Source organism: Aquarana catesbeiana, linkage group LG02 (assembly GCF_042186555.1).
Source record: "Aquarana catesbeiana isolate 2022-GZ linkage group LG02, ASM4218655v1, whole genome shotgun sequence".
NCBI classification, from domain to species: Eukaryota; Metazoa; Chordata; class Amphibia; order Anura; family Ranidae; genus Aquarana; species Aquarana catesbeiana.
In genome coordinates this window covers 85,886,647-85,909,121 of record NC_133325.1, presented here as the reverse complement: position 1 = coordinate 85,909,121, position 22,475 = coordinate 85,886,647, and the positions used below count along the sequence as shown (strand labels likewise).

The 22,475-nt window shown below is 44.9% G+C and overlaps 1 protein-coding gene across 2 annotated transcripts in view; it reads left to right on the top strand.

Moving 5' to 3' along the window:
- CWF19L2 (CWF19 like cell cycle control factor 2) overlaps nucleotides 1-22,475 on the top strand; it is a 304,447-nt gene that overhangs the window by 103,034 nt on the left and 178,938 nt on the right. For both annotated transcript variants that reach the window (XM_073613129.1, XM_073613128.1), the window contains exon 10: nucleotides 15,005-15,103. In XM_073613129.1, the coding sequence (XP_073469230.1) occupies nucleotides 15,005-15,103 (99 nt within the window). The remainder of the gene's footprint in view (nucleotides 1-15,004; nucleotides 15,104-22,475) is intronic.

The following is a 22,475-nucleotide window of genomic DNA, read 5'->3' as shown; positions in this document are numbered from 1 at the left end:
GTTAATGACACCCCCAGATCGGTTCGCATATCGCAGTGTGAACTGTCAATTCGGACAGGGGGATCGCATGGGTGTGAACACCCATGCGATCCAATTCTGGTGCGGACCAAAAAAAGGGTCTTGCACGAGTTTGGTCTAAATGCGATACAAATTCAGCCATTGCACACACATCACATGTAATCTGCACAGCAGTGCAGTGCGAATCACATGTGATGTCTGACATTGCAGCAGTGGGAACTGGCCCTTAGTGTTTTTATTGAATTCTTTATTTTTATTTTTTAAAGGACGACACCAAACCCCTGCCCCCCCGCCGGGGATCTTTGATTTCCTACATGTTGCCCAGGTAGATCTCAACCTCTGAAAGGTTGCCTACCCATGGTAGCATAGTATTTTCTTTTTTTGCACCCCCCCCCCACCCCCCTCCCAGCTGCACATACTTTTTTTTTTTTTTTTTTGTGCCTTGTCACTCTATAGAGCCACCAGGAGTAAATAAAAGATCAGTGCTTCAGATATACAGGAGCATGAGGACAAGCAGAGAGTCCTTATCCCTAAAGCCTAAGTTTAATTTTTCAATGTAAATGTAATCAATGTAAAAAACTAAAATACAGATTTTTAATAAAGAGTCATAAAATCATAGTAATAATAAAAAAAAGTGAAATTGTATTCCCGCGCTGCCAAAGTGATAAAAATAAATTGAAGTAAAACTGCTGCAATCATCTAAAAGGTCAATCCGTGACTAATAAAAAAATGTGTAAATGTGTAGCACCATTCAATAATAAAAAAAACCCCTCTATAATCTTAATTATATATAAAAACGCTAAACTCTTCAGAGTTACTTTTGCAAAAAGTGGCTAAGGGCTTGTTCACTGTAGCATTCCCCCCCCTAACTGCTTCCCCTTTAGCCGGGGATGTACACATTCTGTGGCAGAATTACGTTCACTTCCGCTTTTAGTGGGTATAGCGCCCATCGAGCACAACCCATTCAAGTGAATGGGGCTGTTCTGCAAGCGCCCCACAACCACAGGGAGAAGGCTATACAACACCTTCCTAATGATTGTCAAATGCTCTGTGAATATTGATCTGAACGTGGCTCACTCTTCAGAGGCAAAAGCAAGTTTGAACGAGCCCTGAAAGAGGCTGCATGAGATCAGAACTGAGATGCAACAAAGTATTTTATTTAAGAAAAAGAAATCGTTTCATACACAGTTCTTTAGCAAATTAGATTTGATTCCCTGCTGATTTTGAACGTTTGCCCACTGACAAAGAAATGATTCGTTTATAATTTTAATGGTAGGTTTATTTTAACAATGAGAGAAAAGTGAGAGTGCACGTGGGTCTGCTAGTGCACGTGGGTCTGAGAGTACTTGTGTATTGTCTTGTTGAGTAGTAGTGTCAGGAAGCTAGTTGTAAGGTAATATGGACAGGGTATAATCCCAATTCTCATTAACCACTTCAATACAGGGCTTTTATACACCCTTCCTTCCCAGACCAAATTTTAGCTTTCAGCGCTCTCACACTTTGAATGACAATTACTCAGTCATGCTACACTGTACCCAAACCAAATGTTTATCATTTTTTTCTCACAAACATAGCTTTCTTTTGGTGGTATTTAATCGCTGCTGGTTTTTTTATTTTTTGCAATATAAGCGAAAAAAGAGAGAAATTTTTGAAAAAAAAACACTTTTTTTTAGTTTCTATTGTAAAATTATGCAAATAAGTAATTTTTCTTCATAAATTTGGGCCAAAATGTATACTGCTACATATCTTTAGTAAAAATAACCCAAATTAGTGTATATTATTTGGTCTCTGTGAAAATTATAGAGTCTACAAGCTATGGTGCAAATCATTGAAAAATGATCACATCTGATCACACCTGATGTACTGAAGGCCTATCTCATTTCTTGAGGCCCTAACAAGCCAGGAAAGTACAAATACCCCCCAAATCACCCCTTCATTTATATAGGCGGTAACCCCGCCCCCTTACGACGTCATGGTCCCAGCATGCGCAGGGACTCTGGCGTCATAAGGGGGCGTGGCCCCAGAGTCCCTGCGCATGCTGGGACCATGACGTCGTAAGGGGGCGGGGTTACCGCCTATATAAATGGCTCCGCAGCTCGCACACAGCATTCGAGCCGGAGAGAGCGTCGTGTCAACATCGGGGAAGAAGAAAAGAAGAGAAGAGGCGGCGAGACAGCGGCGGCGAGACAGCGGCAGCAGACCGGGCCCCTCGCTGGCAATAGAGCTGGAAGAAGATAGCGGCGGGGCCCGGGAGAAGAGGCCGAACACCGGGAGAAGTCGGAAGGAGACCCCCCGAAGTCGGAAGAAGACCCCGGAGCTGACTAATAAATTATTCTTAAAACCTGTGTAATGTGTTTTTTTTATATTGACACTTTTCCCTAGGTGAATGGGTAGGGGTACCATGTACCCCAAACTCATTCACACAGGGTGGGGGGCCGGGATCTGGGGGCCCCCTTATTAAGGGGGGCCCCCGGATTCCGATAAGCCCCCCGCCCGCAGACCCCGACAACCAACGGCCAGGGTTGTCGGGAAGAGGCCCTTGTCCTCATCAACATGGGGACAAGGTGCTTTGGGGTGGGGGGGCCCCGCAGGGCGCCCCCCTCCCCCAAGGCACCCACCCCCCCATGTTGAGGGCATGCGGCCTGGTACGGCTCAGGAGGGGGGGGCCGCTCGCTCGTCCCCACCCCCTTTCCTGGCCGGCCGGGCTGCGTGCTCGGATAAGGGTCTGGTATGGATTGGGGGGGGACCCCCACGCCGATTTTTTGGCATAGGGGGTTCCCCTTACAATCCATGCCAGACCTAAGGGCCTGGTATGCCCCTAGGGGGGAACCCACGCCGTTTTTTTCATTTAAAATTTGGCGCGGTGTTCCCGCCTCAGGATTCATACCAGACAGCTGTCAGCGCTGCCTGTCACTCATCGGGGAAGGAAAACAAAGTTTTCCTTTCCCGATGAGTGAGCCATCTCGGCGCTGGCTCCTGCGACGGGGCTCGTAGGTGTCAAATCTCGCCGAGAAGTGCGGCGAGATTGACACAATATCGCGGTCACCTACTGTATTACAATTTTGAAGGCCCTGGAGCACCAGGACAACGGAAACGCCCACAAAATGACCCCATTTTGGAAAGCTAACACCCCAACGTATAATCTATGAGGCATAATTAGTCTTTTGGATGGTTAATTTTTTTCCCGAAGTTTTTGGAAACTGTGGAAAAAAAATGAAAACGCATTTTTTTTACACAAAGTTGTCCATTTATAAGATATTTCCAACATATAGCATGTACATAGCAAAAATGACACCCCAAAATACATTCTGCTACTCCTCCTGAGTGTGGCGATACCAAATGTGTGAGACTTTTACACAGCCTGGCCACATACAGAGGCCCAACATTGAAGTAGCAGCTCCAGGCATTCTAGGAGCATAAATTACACATCTCATTTCTCAACCACCTATTACAATTTTGAAGGCCCTGGAGCACCAGGACAATGGAAACGCCCACAAAATGACCCCATTTTGGAAAGCTAACACCCCAACGTATAATCTATGAGGCATAATTAGTCTTTTGAATGGTTCATTTTTTTCCCGAAGTTTTTGGAAACTGTGGAAAAAAAATGAAAACACATTTTTTTTACACAAAGATGTCCATTCATAAGATATTTCCAACACATAGCATGTACATAGCAAAAATTACACCCCAAAATACATTCTGCTACTCCTCCTGAGTATGGCGATACCACGTGTGAGACTTTTACATAGTCTGGCCACATACAGAGGCCCAACATCCAAGTAGCACTGTCAGTTGTTCTAGGAGCATACATTACACACAAATTCCTGCCAACCTATCACATTGTTGAAGGCCCTTCATATTTCTAACACATAGCATGTACTGTACATACCAATTACAAACCAAAATACATTCTGCTGAGTAAAGGGTAAAGAAAAGATTACCTGCAGTTTTAGTAGTGCAGTGGTCCACAGAGAAGAGCATCGGTCCAGGCAGCAGGCAGGAACGTGGACAGCGACAGCAAAACAGGCAGCAGGCAGGAATAGTCGGTACAGGTAGAGATGTCAGCACAGCCAAAGCATTAGTCCAGATAGCAGGCAGGGATGTGGTCAGCAGCAGCAAAAGGATCAAAGGATCGTCCATGCAGCAGGCAGGAATACTGTCCATAGTACATGCAGCAGGCAGAGGTATGGTCAGCACAGCCAGAGTATTTGTCCAGGGAGCAGGCAGTACCATCAAGCTTAAGGCATCGGTCAGGAAAGAATGGGGACAGGGGTAGAGGCTTCTCCCACCCAAATCGCTTTGAAGCCTCTGGGCAACCAGACCCTGTTATGGGAACACAGAAAACCAAAAACTGGTTTTCTGAACTCCGAACACTATTCTGGAGCCCCTCACATATGTGAGACCCCTGTGTAGCAGGGTGAAAGATCAATCCAAGGGGCAGGCAAAAACATGGTCAACAGGCCGAGGTCAGTGCAGGTAAAAGGCAGAAATAGACGGTAGGCAGAGGCATAGTCGATACAGTCCAGGGTCAGTTCACGTGAAAGGCAAAAACATGGCGGAAAAACAGTGCAGACGGTAGGCAGAGGAATAGTCGAGAAACAGGCCAGGGTCGGTTCACATAGAAGGCAATAATATGGTTGGTTGAGGAAGGGAAATATTCAGGACAGAAATTAAAAACGGGGAAATGGCAGTATTAGAAATATGGACTAATAATTTTCCAGAGTGTGATATCACCTGAAGCATTCTCCGATGCAAAGGCCAGGTTGGGAGGGACAGTCGGTACAATGGAAGCTGGTATCTTTCCTAATTCCTCTTTTGTTGCACACCCGACATTTTTTTTGGTGTCGTCTTCCGGATCACGTTGGTGGAATATGGTCTGGGAAATGGCGCTCATGTAGTCTGCTGACAGAATCGGATCGAATGCTTTCTGGGGGGGATACTTGCTGATAAATCAGGGCAGTGACAATGTCTTCAATAAACTTTATGAAGGTGGTGGGTGTTTCTGTGGATTTTTGGTAGATTATGAAAGAATTTAAAAGGGCCAAATGAAAAAAGTAAATTGCGACTTTTTTGTACCAGAATAAGGATTTTCTTGTTGAAAGATAGGGCTGCAACAACTGATCATTTAAATCCACCCCCCCCCCATGTATTTATTGTACTCAGTGATACAGGTAGGCTTGCGAACGGTACCGCGTCTTCTGTGAAGTTCCACCGAGGTGTCATCGTGGATGGTGGACATGATGTACACGTCTTTTCTATCCCTCCACTTCACAGCCAACACTTCTTCGTTCCTCAAGCTTGACTATTCCCCCTTGGAATGTTTGTGGTGACAAGACACTGTGGGAAGCCCTTTCGGTTTTTTCTAGCTGTACCACAGGCCAAAGTTTGTTTGAGATATAGGTGGCGGAGAAGGGGCAAACTCGTATAATAATTATCCATCCATATGGTACCCCTTTTGGAGGAGTGGGAATGCCAACTCCCAAACAATTTTCCCACTTATTCCCATGTACGAGGGACACTCAGGGGGCTGGAGCTGGGAATCTTTCCCTTCGTACACGCGGAATGCGTACACATAACCGGTGGCACTTTCACAAAGCTTGTTAAGCTTCAAGCCATACCTCGCCCTCTTACTGGGTATATATTGTTTGATTCCCAGCCGGCCTGTGAAATGCACCAGGGATTCGTCCACAGATATATTTTTTTCAGGGACATAAACTTCAGCAAACTTCTGGGAAAAAAAATGAATTAGGGGGCGAACTTTATATAATTTGTCAAAGTTTGGGTGATTTCGGGGGGGGCACTGTGAGTTGTCATTGAAATGCAAGAAGCGCAGTATGATTTCGTATCGGGACCTGGACATGGCTGATGAAAAAATTGGCATATGTTGGATGGGTTTGGTGGACCAATACTTATGAATTTCATTTTTTTTTGTAAGCCCCATGTTCAGGGTTAGGCCTAAAAACAATTTTAGCTCCACTGCTGTTAGCGGTCTCCACTCAAAAGGGCGGGCATAGCTGGAGCTGGGGTTGGTTGCAATAAATTGTTGGGCAAACAGATTAGTTTGGTCCACGATGCCTTGAATCAATTCATTCGGGAAAAATAAATTAAAAAAATCCATTTTTGAAAATCCTGCAGTGTTGACCTGCACACCCGGCTGTGCTGTAAAAGGGGGGATCGTGGCTGACCCTGTGGTAGAAGGCAGCCACAATGGGTTTGCCAAGGAATCTGGAAGATGGGTTTGGGCCCTACTTCTTTGGCGTCCACTTGTGCTGGGTCTTTCCTCCTGGGGTCTAGCAGCGCTTGTACTGGGCCCCTCCTCCTGGGGTCTACCGCCGCCGGCACTGCTGGTAGCTGCCTGGTTTTCAGACCGTCGTCTTTTTGGATGGACTACTTCCTCCTCTGATTCGGATCCCGATGTACTGCCTTCGGGGGGCTCATATTCCGAATCAGAACCAGAATCTGAACTGAGCGGTGAGAGCTCCCCGTTGCTCTCATCGGTCAGACTCAGTATCTGGTATGCCTCTTCTGGGGTGTACATCTTTCTGGACATAGTGGCTGACTGGCTGTATGTACTCTGGTGGCAAGTGATGAGGTGGCGGGTACTCTGGTGGCAGATGATGAGGTGGCGGGTACTCTGGTGGCAGATGATGAGGTGGCGGGTACTCTGGTGGCAGATGATGAGGTGGCGGGTACTCTGGTGGCAGATGATGAGGTGGCGGGTACTCTGGTGGCAGATGATGAGGTGGCGGGTACTCTGGTGGCAGGTGATGAGGTGGCGGGTACTCTGGTGGCAGGTACTCTGGTGGTGAGGTGGCGGGAACTCTGCTGGCAAGTACTCTGGTGGCAAGTGATGAGGTGGCGGGTACTCTGGTGGCAGGTGATGAGGTGGCGGGTACTCTGGTGGCAGGTGATGAGGTGGCGGGTACTCTGGTGGCAGGTGATGAGGTGGCGGGTACTCTGGTGGCATGTGATGAGGTGGCAGGTACTCTGAGGTGACAGGTACTTTGAGGTGACAGGTACTCTGAGGTGACAGGTACTCTGAGGTGACAGGTACTCTGAGGTGACAGGTACTCTGAGGTGACAGGTACTCTTTATTTAGGAGGGGCGATCTGGGCACAGTAGTACATGTAATTAGTAACTCACTGTTAGCTGATCTCTTCTCCTCACACTGGATCGGTGTGTGAGGAGAAGAGCCCAGCAACAGCAGTTACTGTCTGACTGTGTGTGTTTGTTTACATTAGTGACTGGCTGTGATTGGACACAGCCGGTCATGTGATGCAGAGCCATGTCATTGGCTACAGTGATCGGGGCTGAGCTGTATCCAGGGGAAAAGCCTCAGCCCCGATCACCGCCCTGATCACCGCTCTTCCGCCGGAAACCAGCAGAATACACAGCGCTTCCCAATGCCGCTCTGCATCCGCCGTTACCGACGCTCCGCCGCCCGCCGCCGCCGCCACTTCAATACCCCCATCGGGGAACGGCTGTGTCCTGAGGGACACAACGGTACCCCGATCGCCGCTCTGCGGGCCCCCTGGGGCCCGCAGTAGCGGCGGAAAGCCGAGGACGTCATATGACGTCCACCCAGGATGGGAGATCCCATCTGTGGACGTCATTTGACTATGGCCGGGTATTGAAGTGGTTAAATTGGTAGGTACGATGCCCGGCGGGTGTGAAGATGCGACTGGGTATACATCTTGCGGCATGTATGCGTTCCTTGATTATCTGATCGAGGGCGAATACTGCTGTGCAAAATGTAAGCACATTGTTTCCCTGGAAGCCCAGGTTCTGAATCTAGGGAAGCAACTGTCAGCACTGAGAAGATCCTCCATACTAAAAGAGAGCCGGTAACGTACCCGGCAGGTGCCGGCAGGGGCCAGCACAGAGGCGGATAGAGACAAAGAGGTGCAGACACCAGAAAAGAGTAGATGGGTGACAGTCAGGAAGGGTAGAGGGGGAAGTGCCAGGGAGGCCGATCCTGGGCTGGAGCATCCCAATAAGTGCGCTCCATTGAGTGACATTGGTGAAACCAGTCAGGGGGACTCTCCTAGCTGCCAGGGGAAGAACTCCTCCAGTGAGAGTGTGGGAGAAGTGAAGGGGAAGGATAGACAGTTTCTGGTGGTAGGGGACTCAATTCTTAGAAAGACAGAGAAGGCAATCTGTGACAAAGACTTGAAGCGCCGCACTGTATGCCGTCTACCAGGCGCTCGGGTTCAGCACATCACGGATCTGGTGGACAGATTACTGGGAGGGGCTGGGGCACGTTGGCACCAATGACAAAGTCAGAGGCAGATGGAGTGTCCTAAAGAACGATTTTAGGGACTTGGGAGCTAAATTGAGGAAATGGACCTCCAAGGTAGTATTCTCAGGAATACTACCGGTGCATTGAGTCACACCAGAAAGGCAGAGGGAGATTAGGGAAGTAAACAAGTGGCTGAGGAGCTGGTGTAGTAAGGAGGGGTTTGGGTTCCTGGAGGACTGGGCCAACTTCTCAGTCGGTCACCAGTACTATAGAAGGGACGGACTGCACCTAATTGGTGTAGATGTGCTGAGAGTAAAGATTGCCAAAAAGTTAAAAGGGTTTTTAAACTAGGCGACGGGGGGAGGGTCCAGAGGTAGAGATAGTCATCGCAGAACTTAGTCCAGAGGGTAGTATTGGGGGCATTAATGGTAGGTTGACTAAAGTACAATAACCCAAGGTAAGTATAGTAACAGGTCCTAGTTTCAGTCTCGGAACACCCAATAAGAGGATCATATGCAACCGGTCTAAACTACGTTGCATGGTCACCAATGCCAGGAGCCTGGTAGACAAGATTGGTGACCTAGAGATACTGTTGTATGAGGAGGATTTGGATTTTGTGGGAATTTCCCGGGTACGGGAATTTCAGAGGCTTGGTTCAACAGCTTTCATGATTGGCTGGCAACCATTCAAGGGTATACCCTTTATCGCAGGGATAGAGAGGGTAAAAAAGGGGGAGAGGGAGGGGTATGCCTGTATATCAAGAATAATGTACAAGTGAATGTGAGAGATGACATCACTAAGGGAGCTAGGGAGGAGGTGGAATCCTTATGGGTAGAGCACCAAAGGGATGAATCTAAGGGGAAAATAATACTGGGAGTATACTATAGGCCCCCTAACCTGAGGCAGGAGGGGGAGGCGGACCTTCTATCACAATTTGGATTAGCAGCAAGGATGGGAAGTGTTATCATAATGGGGGATTTTAATTATCCAGACATACACTGGGTGGAGGGAACCACGCATTCGTCTGAGGCTTGCCAGTTACTAAATGTCTTGCAGGACAATTTCATGGGTCAGATGGTTGACGCACCAACTAGAAATAAAGTGTTACTAGATCTACTGATTACCAACAATACGTACCTGATTACGGATGTGGAAATGCGGGGAAATTTAGGAAACAGCGAACACAGGTCAATTGGCTTCAGTATAAATTACACAAATAGGAAACATAAGGGAAATACAAAGACACTAAATTTCAAAAGAGCCAACTTCCCTAAACTACGAACCTTGCTAGAAGCTCTAAATTGGGATAAAATCTTAGGAACAAAGAACACGGAGGAGAGATGGCTTCGCTTTAAGAGCATATTAAATAAGGGCATTAGCCGGTGCATCCCTTTGGGTAATAAATTTAAAAGAGCGAACAAAATACCTGGATGGCTTAATGCCAATGAAAAAATGCATATAAAAGCAAAAGAGAAGACATTCAAGAAAATATAAGGTTGAGGGATCATCATCAGCATTCAAACTTTATAAAGAATGCAACAAGAAATGTAATGGTGCAATTAGACACATAGCGGTGGAGAGCAAAAAAAAATCCCAAGAAATTCTTTAAGTATAGAAACAGTAAAAAAGTGAGGACAGACCATATTGGCCCTATAAAGAATGAGGAAGGACATCTGGTTAAAAAGGATGGGGAGATGGCGAAGGTATTGAATTTATTCTTCTCCTCAGTCTTCACGAGGGAATCAGGGGGGGCTTTAGTAACCAAAACTGCAGTGTTTATCCTCGTGACACATCGCAGGAGCACACTCATGGCTAACATAGGACAGAATTAGAATTAGACTTGGGAAACTTAGCATTAATAAATCACCGGGACCGGATGGCTTGCACCCGAGGGTACTTGGGGAACTCAGTCAAGTAATTGCCAGACCTTTGTTCCTAATTTTTACTCAGGCTACTGACTGAAATGGTACCAGCGGATTGGAGAAAAGCCAATGTAGAACCAATATTTAAAAAGGGCCCAAAATATACATTCCTGGGAATTACAGGCCAGTTAGCCTAACAACAATAGTATGTAAGCTCTTGGAGGGGATGATAAGGGACTATATACAAGATTTTAGTAATGAAAAGAGTATCCTTAGCAGTAATCAGCATGGATTCATGAAGAATCGTTCTTGCCAAACCAATCTATTAACCTTCTATGAGCAGGTGAGTTGCCACCTAGATAAAGGAAGGCCCCTAGAAGTTGTGTATCTGGATTTTGCAGAAGCATTTGACACAGTTCCCCATAAATGTTTACTGTACAAAATAAGGTCCGTTGGCATGGACCATAGGGTGAGTACATGGATTTTGAAAACTGGCTACAAGAGTGAGTTCAGAGGGTGGTGATAAATGAGGAATACTCGGAATGGTCAGGGGTGGGTAGTGGGGTCCCACAGGGTTCTGTGCTGGGACCAATCCTGTTTAATTTGTTCATAAACGACCTGGAGGATGGGGTAAACAGTTTATCTATTAACTGCTTGTCTATTTCATACACTTCTGCTGGGGTGGAGAAGGGCCTCATCCAGATTGGTCGCTACAGCCAGCAGGCCAGGAAGGACTGTACTTGGAATTCACATGCAAGAGTGGGGACGGCCTGTAATGCTGCTGGCTGGCACTGGATCCTGCAGGCGGTGATCTCCTGGCTGATTTGTACTGGGTGATCTCACTGGGAGGGTGCTTTACAGGTCCAGGGCAGTAATTCCTCTGGAGGGTAGTCAAATCCCTGAAGGTCTTGCGGGGTGCACCTGCCATTCTGGGTAAAATTGGCAAGTGGACTCTCTCAGCCATCAGCTGCTGAATACGTAAGAATGGGCTCCTTGCCTAGATGTGATTGCAGAGCTTTTTCTGCGCCGCAAGATGCCTGATGTGGATCTTTTGACATATCGATTCAACAACAAACTGGACAGGTTTGTTCCTGAATCAGGCATTTATGGTAGATGCTCTGGTGGCTCCTTGGGATCATTTTTTGTGATCTTCCCCCCACTTCAGATTCTTCCTCATCTGATGTGCATGATAAAGATGGAGGGGATTCTGGTGATCCTAAATGCATCTGCCTAATGCTGTGGTTTACCTCCGCTTAAAGCATTAGTTCAAGTTGTTACATGGATTGTTCCGCCTATACTACTAGGAGTAATATATCAAAAAAGACAGTGTAGCGCTGGACTAGTGATATAGTGAACATATATGTTATAAACACATGTAAATTATTGTATCATGACCTAAAATTATCCCGTCATAAAATAAAAATAAAATAGTGAAAATTAAAATAAGTAATATTAACTAGTGTGAATCCATACCCCAAAGGGGTATATGCAAGAAAAAGGCGCAAGTGCAAAATAGTAAAATAAAACTCATAAGTGCAAAATAATAAAAATAAAGTTCATAGGTGTCATAAGTGAAAAATAAGTCCACAAAAAAGCTACTGCAGGGTCCGGGATTACATGGTCCACCGCTAGTGCAGCCCGCCACCAGATGGTAAAGTTGGAGGCTTACCAGAGAGCCTGCGACCGCCCTTACTCAGGGGGGTCAAAACAGGCTTAGTAGTGGAAGATGGACTCCCGGAAACGTCTCACAATGGATTCCTTAGGCTGTCCTACCGGTCTCCTCGCCAAACGATTGGTCCGCAGTAACGGGGACACCAGTATTTGGGGAATACTCCCAGGGGTTCCTTCCAGCGCTTGTTGTGTCACTACCGAATCACCAGCTGTCCCATTAAAGTGAACGGGACTGTCGTGAGTCAACAGCAGGTCAGAGGAGGAGCCGCTGCAGGAAGTGTCAGTAGGCACGATGTGTCCCGAAGTCTGCTGTGCACTAAGTGATTCTGTACAGTTCACTGACACGGCAGATCCATCCAGATGGCATTGAAAACTTGAAAATGGCCTGGTAATGAAGAGGTATTACAGGCTGGTGCTCTGGGGAACTGGGGATAAATCCCCAACCATCACCCATTATTGGTGGTCAGTGGCACTTTAAAACCTCCCAAAACAACCTCACAATCATTGAGGGTCAATACCCTAACCTTGTGTGAATAGTAGCTCCTTTAAATGATTATTGCCGATACCTTCCTTATCCTCTTTTTCGATCATGCTAAAATCCTCCATCCTGTGCTTCCTCTGTTGTGAGAAAAAGGGTAAGGCTGACAAATGTAAACACAGGCATTTGTGTTTGCTGTAATTGGTGATCACAGAGATCATTATGCACAGAACCACTCTGATTGCCTCTGTGCATTTTGGCAGTGATCTAATGATGGTACAATCCCAGGCATTGTGCGCACACGTGGCATGCACATCAGTGGTAAAGACTAGAACTTTTTTAAACCTCCTTTCAGAATTACCATTCCCGACTATCCATTCAAGCTATTCAGGAGGTGGTTACAGACCTCCTTTTTGGGTAGAAAGTAGATTGATTGGTAGATTCCATTGATTTAGCGAGCAGCACAAAGAACCTGCGACACATACAGAAACCTAGTTAGTAACCAAACTTGCTGGCATCCACTGAAAATGCAAACCTCAATCTTATGTAGGTATACTTTGATGTGAGAATTCACCCAAAATTGTAGTTATTTATCTGGGATGGGAAAGGCAAGTTATGCCCTCCCGCTAGGTCAGTACAGTTCATTATGACACCATCAGAGAGTTTAGTTCCCATGCTTGGTATTCAGCACACAAAGTGGGCAAGGACTATCGTGGCTTCTGGTCCCACCTTGCATCCAACAAAGACTTGCATCTTAACTCAATTAAGAGAGTAAGTATAAAAGTAAACAAAGTGCCGATGCTGGGAAGCAAGGACATTATTTGTCCTGCTTCTCTGCACTTTTATTAATTTTGTTATTTTCTACAATCATAAAATCTCTCCAGGGTGCATTGTAAACTAATAACACACACTATCGCTTGCCTACATAACTGCAAAATTAATAGTTTAATTATATGGCGTACTTGGCAGTAATGAGTAAATGTTTGCTGTTTGTTGCTGCTTATCAATTAGGTGCATGGTGATTGGTTGCTTACTTCAACTACAAATTTACATAATGCTGCTTTTTACATAAAACAATAATGTATCTAAATTAGAAACCAAATTCTTTTTAAATGGCTGCTGGGGAATGAATGTGAATTTCCGACCAGAAATGACAAATTAACAATAAATAAAATAGGAAGACATTACTTCTCATGGTTTTAAAAATAATTTATTTTAATATAACATTGACAATTTACTTTTTTTGGTCATTGATGATGTAACACCTCATTTAACTACAGCTCAAAAGCTTTTGGTGGGGTTAAAATACAAGGGATACAGAATGGGACAGATTAGGTCATGTGATCAGCTGTTACTTTAGGTCTCATGCCTAGGGGTGGTCATATGGCATCTTCAGACATACATTGCAGGCTAGTCAAGTTCCTCCACCCCAAACTCGCACATCCATGTCTTTATGGACCTTGCTTTTTGCACCGGTCCACATCATTTGGTGGAGGGGGGATTAGGGTGTGGGGTTGTTTTTCAGGGGTTGGGCTTGGCCCCTTAGTTCCAGTGAAGGGAACTCCTAAGGCGTCAGCATACCAAGACATTTTGAGCAATTTAATGCTCCCAATCTTGTGGGAACAGTTTGGAGATGGCCCCTTCCTGTTCCAACATGACTGAGGACCAGTGCACAAAGCAAGGTCCATAAAGACATGGATGAGCAAGTTTGGGGTGGAGGAACTTGACTGGCCTTCACAGAGTCCTAACCTCAACCCGATAGAACACCTTTGGGATGAATTACAGCGGAGACTGCTAACCAGGCCTTCTTGTCCACATCAGTGCCTGACCTCAAAAATGCGCTTCTGGAAGAATGGTCAAACATTCCCATAGAGACACTCCTAAACCTTGTGGACAGCCTTCCCAGAAGAGTTGAAGCTGTTATAGCTGCAAAGGGTGGGCTAACTCAATATTGAACCCAATGGACGAAGACTGGGATGCCATTAAAGTTCATGTGCGTGTAAAGGCAGGTGTCCCAATACTTTAGGTAATATAGCGTGTGTGTTTTTTTTTTTTTTTTTTTTTTTTTACATACTGTATTTATATCTGACAATTACAGTATTGTAAAGATGTGCCCTGCCACCTTTTAGGTTGCAGTGATATCTGCAGACTGAAGGTTTTTTTTAATCAAAAAAAGGCTGCATATCAGTCATAGCTGATTGTGATCTGATCAGGTACCACTCTGTTTAACAATAATTAGTAGGGACCTATGCTGTTAGTGACAGCTGAATTTGAGAGTCATCACTTGTACAACATGTCTGCATTTAGATGGAAAGAGGAAGACCTTTAATACCATATCCTCAGCCCAAAGCATTTTTAGTGAGAAGGATTAAACACATTATATTTCTATAGGACGCATCCGAATACACCTGTAGGAGCATTGGCCTGGATTTAATTTTTCAGCTCATTAGAATTGTGGTTGAAATAAAACAAATTGAACACGCCTACCTTGTGCTTTTATACAATGAGAAGTAAAGAGAAAATCCAGCAAAAATAACCTATAGCAGTAGCTGCTGAGATACACTCACTGGGAAATATATATTTGGAAAAATAGAGGCTTGTATGGGATGCTTTTGGGCTTTTATTGTTAATTCTGCTTGAGGTCTAACTGTTACGTCAGTTTGCAGAGAATCTTATTTGAAGTGCTTTTACTTTATTTTCTAACTTTTTAAAAATAATGTTTTGGTCTTGCAGACATTGGCTTCAAAACTTCGAGCTCAGTTGGAAGAAGCTCGCCAACAGAGACAAAACCAAGCACAAGCTCCCGTGAAAGTCAAAAGTGAGAAATCAGAGGTAAAGCCATGGCTTCTAGCAATTAAGGTGGTTGTGCTAGCAAGAAGAGAATTCTTGCTAGGAAATGGCAATGAAAAAGCACAAATTATAACTTGGCATTGTAGAAGTGTTACTTTTAAATATCTTTTAAAACTTGACAGTTCTTGCAAATAATATTTTTTTTATGGTTTGAGTTTAGATGTTAAAAGCAAGGTATGAAATGCCTTAATCTGTAGCATTTTCTTGGCAGTCTATGCTGTGACTGGTCCACAACTATAGCTCAGCGCATGCATCTCACTGTAATGAAAGGAAGTGGAACTGATGGATGAAGCACTGTGCAGTGGTGACGGTTTACTGTTGCAGATGATGTAGAAGGGGGTTGTTCTTGAGGACCCGTTCAGACTTGTGTGTTGCAGTAATGCAGTGTGTTCTGGTGCAACGCCATTCGTTGTGAATGTCAGCCCAATGCAAAGTGGTAGTAGTCAAAGCAAACGCATGGCAGTGCTTCACGATGCTCCCAAAAAAAGTTGTACATTTTTTGGTCTTTTTGCAGTGTTATGGCAGCCTATTTATAATGAATAGGCTTCCTTAAAGTGGTTGTAAAGGCAGAAGGTTTTTTATCTTAATGCATTCTGTGTGCAGCAGCCCCCCTCATACTTACCTGAACCCCATCTCGATCCAGCGATGCTGCATGAGAGACTCTGTTGCCCGGGACTTTACCTCCTCATTAGCTGAGACGGCAGAGAAGCGCCATTGGTTCCCGTTGCTGTCAATCAACGTCAGTGAGCCAATGAGAAGAGAGAGGGGGCGGGTCCGGGCTGCAGCTCCTTGTCTGAATGGACACACGGAGCTGCAGCTCGGCTCGGGTGCCCCCATAGCAAGCTGCTTGCTGTGGGGGCACTCAACAGGAGGGAGGGGCCAGGAGCGCCGAAGAGGGACCCGAGAAGAGGAGGATCTGGGCTGCTCTATGCAAAACTACTGCACAGAGCAGGTAAGTATAACATGTTTGTTATTTCTAACACAAAAAAATCCTAAACTTTAGTATCACTTTAACATAATGCATATTAAAGCAATTGACTGCAACAGTCTGAACCAGCCCTACATTTTTCTTTTTAAATCAGCTTAAAGCTTATGTAAACCCAAAATCAAATGTTTTAGTATGTTTGGCATCATGCCTTACTGTGTACAGTTTTCCTCTTCTGCAAAGTTTCTTACCTGGAGATCTGATTAAATCGCCCAAAGGCCCAACATAGGAGCATGCAATGCAGGCTGACAATGCTGCTGACAATTGCAAGGCAGTGGCTTAGGGTTGTCAACCTGCAACAGGTGGTACTATTAGGCCCCTTTCACACTGGGGCGGTGGGGGCGTCGGCGGTAAAACAGCGCTATTTTTAGCGCTGTTTTACCGTCGTTTTTGCGGCTGTATTCGTCCGCTAGCGCTGCGGTTTTAACCCCCGCTGGCGGCCAAAAAAGGGTTAAAACCCCTCGTATAGCGCGGCTATTGCCGCGGTATAGCCACGCTGTCCCATTGATTTCAATGGGCAGGAGCGGTTTAGGAGCGGTGAACATACCGCTCCTTCACCGCTCCAAAGATGCGGCTCGCATGACTTTTTTTACTGTCCTGCCAGCGCACCGCTTCAGTGTGAAAGCCCTCGGGCTTTCACACTGAACAAACAGCGGAGGCTGTTTAGGGGCGGTTTGCAGGCGGTATTTTTAGTGCAATAACGCCTGCAAACCGCCCCAGTGTGAAAGGGGCCTTACTGGCAGTATCTCCAGCAAAGAACTTTGATTTAGATTCACATTAAGATTAAGACCCCGGGGGTTAAAAGTGCCCCGCTAGTTCCCGAAAAGCGCTGCTAAAACAACAGTAAGACCTGCTAAAACTTTTAAAGTTTTAGCGGCGCTTTCCCACCAATGGACCCTCGCCCCAGTGTGAAAGTACCCTAATAGTGTGACATGATGCCCGCTATACTGAAAGATAAATATAGGGGGCCTACATACACCTTAATCATAATGATCTGATTACTGTGTGTTTATACTGTATTGTTTAGTATTTGGTGGGGAAAGGGGGTATTGGCAGAAAACTGCTGCAGGTATCTGCAGAAGCCTCTTTTTTGTTTGGTTTCTGTACTTTATACATGTTTGCACTTTTGTTTGTCAATGTGACAGTCACTTAAAGGCTAAGTTTACACATGTGACAGACCGTCCTTTCAGAAGCATTTGACTGGCGCTGAGAACGATATGTGGCCACCTCGGCACCTGTTTTAATTTTGTAAATCATGTACCACTGCGCTACCGTGTGCAGTGCTGTGGTGGGGCCCTATTCACTTGGTATAATATTTGCCCATCCCGCTGCCTTTGCAGCTTTGTAACAGAATTTTTCTTTTATTAACAAACAGGTTATACTTACCAGCTCTGTGCAAAAAGCACCCCCAATCCTCTTCTGGGGTCCCATGCCAGCGTTCTTGGCTCCTCCCTCCTTCTGAGTGCCCCCATAGCAACCCACTTGCTGTGGGGGCACTCGTGTGGGCTCGATCCGGAGCCAGGCTCCATGTGTCCATTGACACACCCAGCATGTTCAGCCCACCCCCTGATCCCTTTTTGCAGGCTGTGATTGGCAGGAGCAAATGGCTCCCGCTGCTGTCTCCATGCCCGGTGAGGAGGGAGAGAGAGGAGAGAGCCACTGCTCTCGGTCACAGTGCCGGATCACGATCAGGCCCAGGTAAGTAAAAAGGGGGGGGGGGGGGCTGGGGGGTAAGCTGAACACAGAAGGTTTTTTATCTTAATTCATTAAGGTAAAAAAACCTTCTGCCTTTAAAACCACTTAAACTGGGAGGTCAAAATACATCCCAGCCGCCTCTTTTTTTACCACCCCCCCTTTCCTGTATCCCAACCGCAAATAAGCCCTATCCGTATTAAATCATGGACGATGGGCCTATTATCTTAACATTTCAAATATCATCTGTTTTTATGAGGTTGATTTTTGATAGTATTCTTTTTATATTGTTAAATATTACAAAAAAACAATCTTGAGGGTGTGCAGAGAGCTATATTTAAAATGTTGTAGTATCAGGTGAAAAATAGCAACTATCTGAAAAGCAAGACTGACAATTCACCAATCAAGGCATATTCACATTTTAAGCACCACAGTGCAATGCATATATAGACTCATCACTGTTTGTTGGCCATTCTGCCCTGTGCATTGCCCTGCATTCCCTCTTGAGAAGACCTTACATATTCCCTTATAAAAAAAATGGCTACAGTGGCCACCTAATTACAGTCCTGTTTTCACTTGTGATGCTATTAATCTGAGATAAGAGGTTGTTACTGTTGGCTGAACTTTTCTAGCTTGCTTGAGTACCTCTTCAATTAATTAGAGAAAACTTCAGGCTAAATAAAAATCAGGACATTATTTTAAAATGTTAAATGTTATTTTGAAATCACTAAATACAACACGTTTACCTCCTTTCATTCTAATGAGAGAGCAGCTGATATTGAAAAACTATTTGTTATACTCTCACATATTGATTGCCTATATCGGTGGTCTCCAAACTGCGGCTTGCAGGCCAGATATGGCCATTTGTTTTCCTTTATCCAGCCCTTGGGGCACTTATCCTTCAACTGATACAAGGCACTATTCCTCCCATTGACAACTATGATGAGGCACCATTCTTTCCACTGATGCCAACAGTAGGGCAAAATTCCTCCCACTGGCACCAACAATGGTACACTTTCCTCCCCCTGACACCAACAGGGGGTCTCTCTTCCTCCCCCTGATACCAGCAACATGGCACTATTCTTCCCTCTGATACCAATGATGGGACACTATTCCTCCCACTGATACCAATGATGGGTCACTATTCCTCCCATTGATATCAACAACATGGCATTATTCCTCCCACTGATACCAGCAACATGGCACTATTCCTCCTCCTGATACCAGTGATGGGGCATTGTTCCATTACTGATGCCAATGATGGGACACTATTCCTCCCACTGATACCAATGATGGGTCACTATTCCTCCCACTGATACCAATGATGGGTCACTATTCCTCCCACTGATACCAACAACATGGCATTATTCCTCCCACTTATACCAGCAACATGGCACTATTCCTCCTCCTGATACCAATGATGGGGCATTGTTCCTCTCACTGATGCTAACACAGTCAGAGATAATTAACCCATTAAAATCTGTTTCCTAAAGGCCAGGTCCAACCTTTAAACCTCCAAGTTAAGGCTCCTGTCCTCAACCCAAGATGACCAACTTTTGTCAAACTTCGTGGGGCAATTACGCCCCATGTAAGTAAGATGGTAGAGGGGGAGTACTGCATTAACCATTGATCTCCAATCCATTACCGTGGGAGGCTCAGCAAGTTTCCACTTTAAAAGAATCGTCTTTCCAGCATAGTATGTTGTGTAAAATACAAACGGCTTTTGATGTGTGGAGGCCCGTAGGTTGGCAGTTATACCCAGCAAAAGAATTAAAGGGTCCAGAGAGATCCTTACCTCTCAAAGGCTGTTTATGTCAGCGACCACCTCCCTCCAGAAGTCCTGAATTCAAGGGCAAGACCACACCATAGATCCATCATCTAACCACCAAGCCCGAGGCATAGTTTATTCCCAATGATGTTGGGGCATTTTCTACTTCCTTGGGCCCCAGTCCAGCCCCTCTGAAGCCGGAAGTGCAGTAAGCTGGCTCTTTCTTTAGAAAGTTTGGACCCCTGGTCTATACTTTGTGCATGGAGTAGAGATTTTATTGCATAATGGGAGTCAAGTTTTTTTTTCCTCCTGGTTTAGCTACAAAATATTCAGGGCAAAAGGTGTGGCTATGTGCAGAAGTTCAGACTTCACAAAGATACTGACAATGGAAATGCAGTGAAAAGTTTATTCACAGAATAGGCTGTAGTTGTACTTTCAAAGTCTGGTTGTCAGTTTTAGATGATCGTTCTTAGCAGAGTTTGCCACTTTAAACTGAAAATTAAGTCTTGAGACATAGGGAATGCAGCCTACCTGATCATGGTGTCTCTCTGCAGTAAGAATACACCTAGGATTTTTTCTCTTCATTTTGATTTCCGTTACTTCAGCAGGAGACAAAACTTCTCAGTGCATGTTCAGCCTTAATTACTTACCTAGCAAGTCTTAGAACAAGGGCATTAGGAAATCTGTTTCAGGAGCTGGCCAAGCATGTCTACCCATATTGCAATTGATTTTTACATTACCTTCCTAAGTAGAATGAATATATACCCTCATCAGTTCCTGTATTCCAAGGCTTTAGAACGCAGGTGTTTAGTGGCAGGCATTATTTATATTTTCTGTTGGATTCGTAATGCTTTCCCTGTAATAAAAAAAAAAAAGGCATGGTCTTCATGTTAAATGACCACATAACGTAATTGTCCAGAAACAGGAAAAAACTTTTCTTCTGAGTCTCAGATATTAGCCGTTATGAAGCAGTGCTGAGATGCATTGACACAACAGGGCTCCCACTGCCTCTTAAATTCTATTTAAACCCGAGAATGTCATGTATTGCAGCTTACTAGTTTTTAAATGCAGTGGCTGCATTCATTTTTTTTTTTTCAGGCTTTATTTTCAACTGGTGATCCTGCCAGTTACTCACTTCCTGTCATACATGGAGTTATAGAGGAGCAACATTGTCACTCTAGGACAGGAAGTGTGTTAGGACTACAGAGCTTCTCCCCCTTTCCTAATGTCCATATTTTAGAAGGAGGCAGTCCTTAATTAATGAAGAGAACTTAGCAGGGTTGATGACAATGTTAAAAGTGAAAGTCCAGGCTATTCCTAACTAAGCTTAAACCAGCTCCCACCCCTATCTAAACCCCATTCTGTCTACCCTGTGAAAGGAGGATGTGTATACTTACCTATTCTGAGAGCTGTTGGTCTGATCACATGATCTCCCCAGCGGGCGGCTTTGGTGAAGAAGAGAGATCGCCAACAGATGGCATCACCCATAGGCTTACTATAGGGTATCCGTTGTCAGCTGTCCTTCCCCTATACCGAAGCTGCCGCTGACAGCTGATCATGTGACTGGCCAGGATGCCTCTTAGACTAGGTAAGTATTAAGCATCTTCCTATCACAGAGTAGAAAGAATAGGGTTTAGAAAGGGGTGGGAGCAGGTTTAAGCTTAGGAATAGACTGGACTTCCACTTTAAGGTTACAGTGCAGTATTGTCATCTATCTAGTTCCCTGGATTGAAATGTAAATGCAAAGTTGATGGAGAGGGTGGAGTTGAGCAAGAGAAATAGAAATGTGAGTACAGATCATAGTAACGGAGGCCTAGGTTATACCTTATGTCCAGAAGGACCAAAGTTTATCAAATTGAGTGGGATGCCCTCTGTGGGAATACACTATTTTTTATGAGGTAGGGTGAAATTTAACGAGTGCCAGCCATTTGTCAGACACTGGAGAGGAGGTAGATAGCCAGTATATTGCTACAGTTTTACAAATTAAGAATAGCAGTTCTGAAATTATAATATGGTGTTCAGTAAAGTGTTCACCTAATGGCACAGATTGGGTCAAGGGGGATTGGAAAGCCCATACTGTCATTAATTTAGTAGTTTGAAGTCAGAATGCATCTATGAGTGGGCAAGGTTGTGCATAAACTCTGTCATCTTGGAAAAAGTGACTTTGGAGAGTGATGTGTCATTAGCCGATCCTCTCTCAGAAGAGATGATTCCAACATGCTCTGACATTTAGTTAAATGACTAGCACTCACAGGAGATGAATTCCATTCCTGGGGTGAAAGATTAGTATGTTCCTTATATGGTTATAGGAGGGTGATCTTTAAAGGGCGCATTAGAGCGCAACTTCTAACCAAATTAATTTTTTCACTTTTAAATGGAATGGGTAAGAGTCTTGACTTTTTTTTTTTTTTTTTTTTTTTTTTATTGCTGTCTCCCTCATGGCAAAGATTTTTCCTCACTTCCTGTCTTGTTGATACCAGGGCAATAAACTAGAGGGTGATTATTCCACAAAAGACTCAAAGCCCTAAAAACCTGACAGATGTTGCACGCCAACCTAGGGTTCGAAATAAGTGTGCTTTTGTAGCTGTAGCAATGAGAATTCCCATCACTTCCTGTACCTGTGACGCCCTGTTCCCGTAACAGGAAGTAAGGTTAAATCTTCCCCATGTTGCCAAAAATAGCAATAGAAATCTGCTTTGTATAACCCTAACCCACTAAGAGCTGCAAGACAAAGTGCGTATTGACCGTTATTTGCCAGATTGCTTTGGACAGGTATAAGACCATCACAAGAAACAAAAAATATCCTGAGACGCTACAAAGGACTGTAGGGTCATGTATGATTGGCTGTAGCTGTGACGTAAACAGTCAGTGGTTCATAATGATCAAACTCATGTTGATCTGCAACAAAC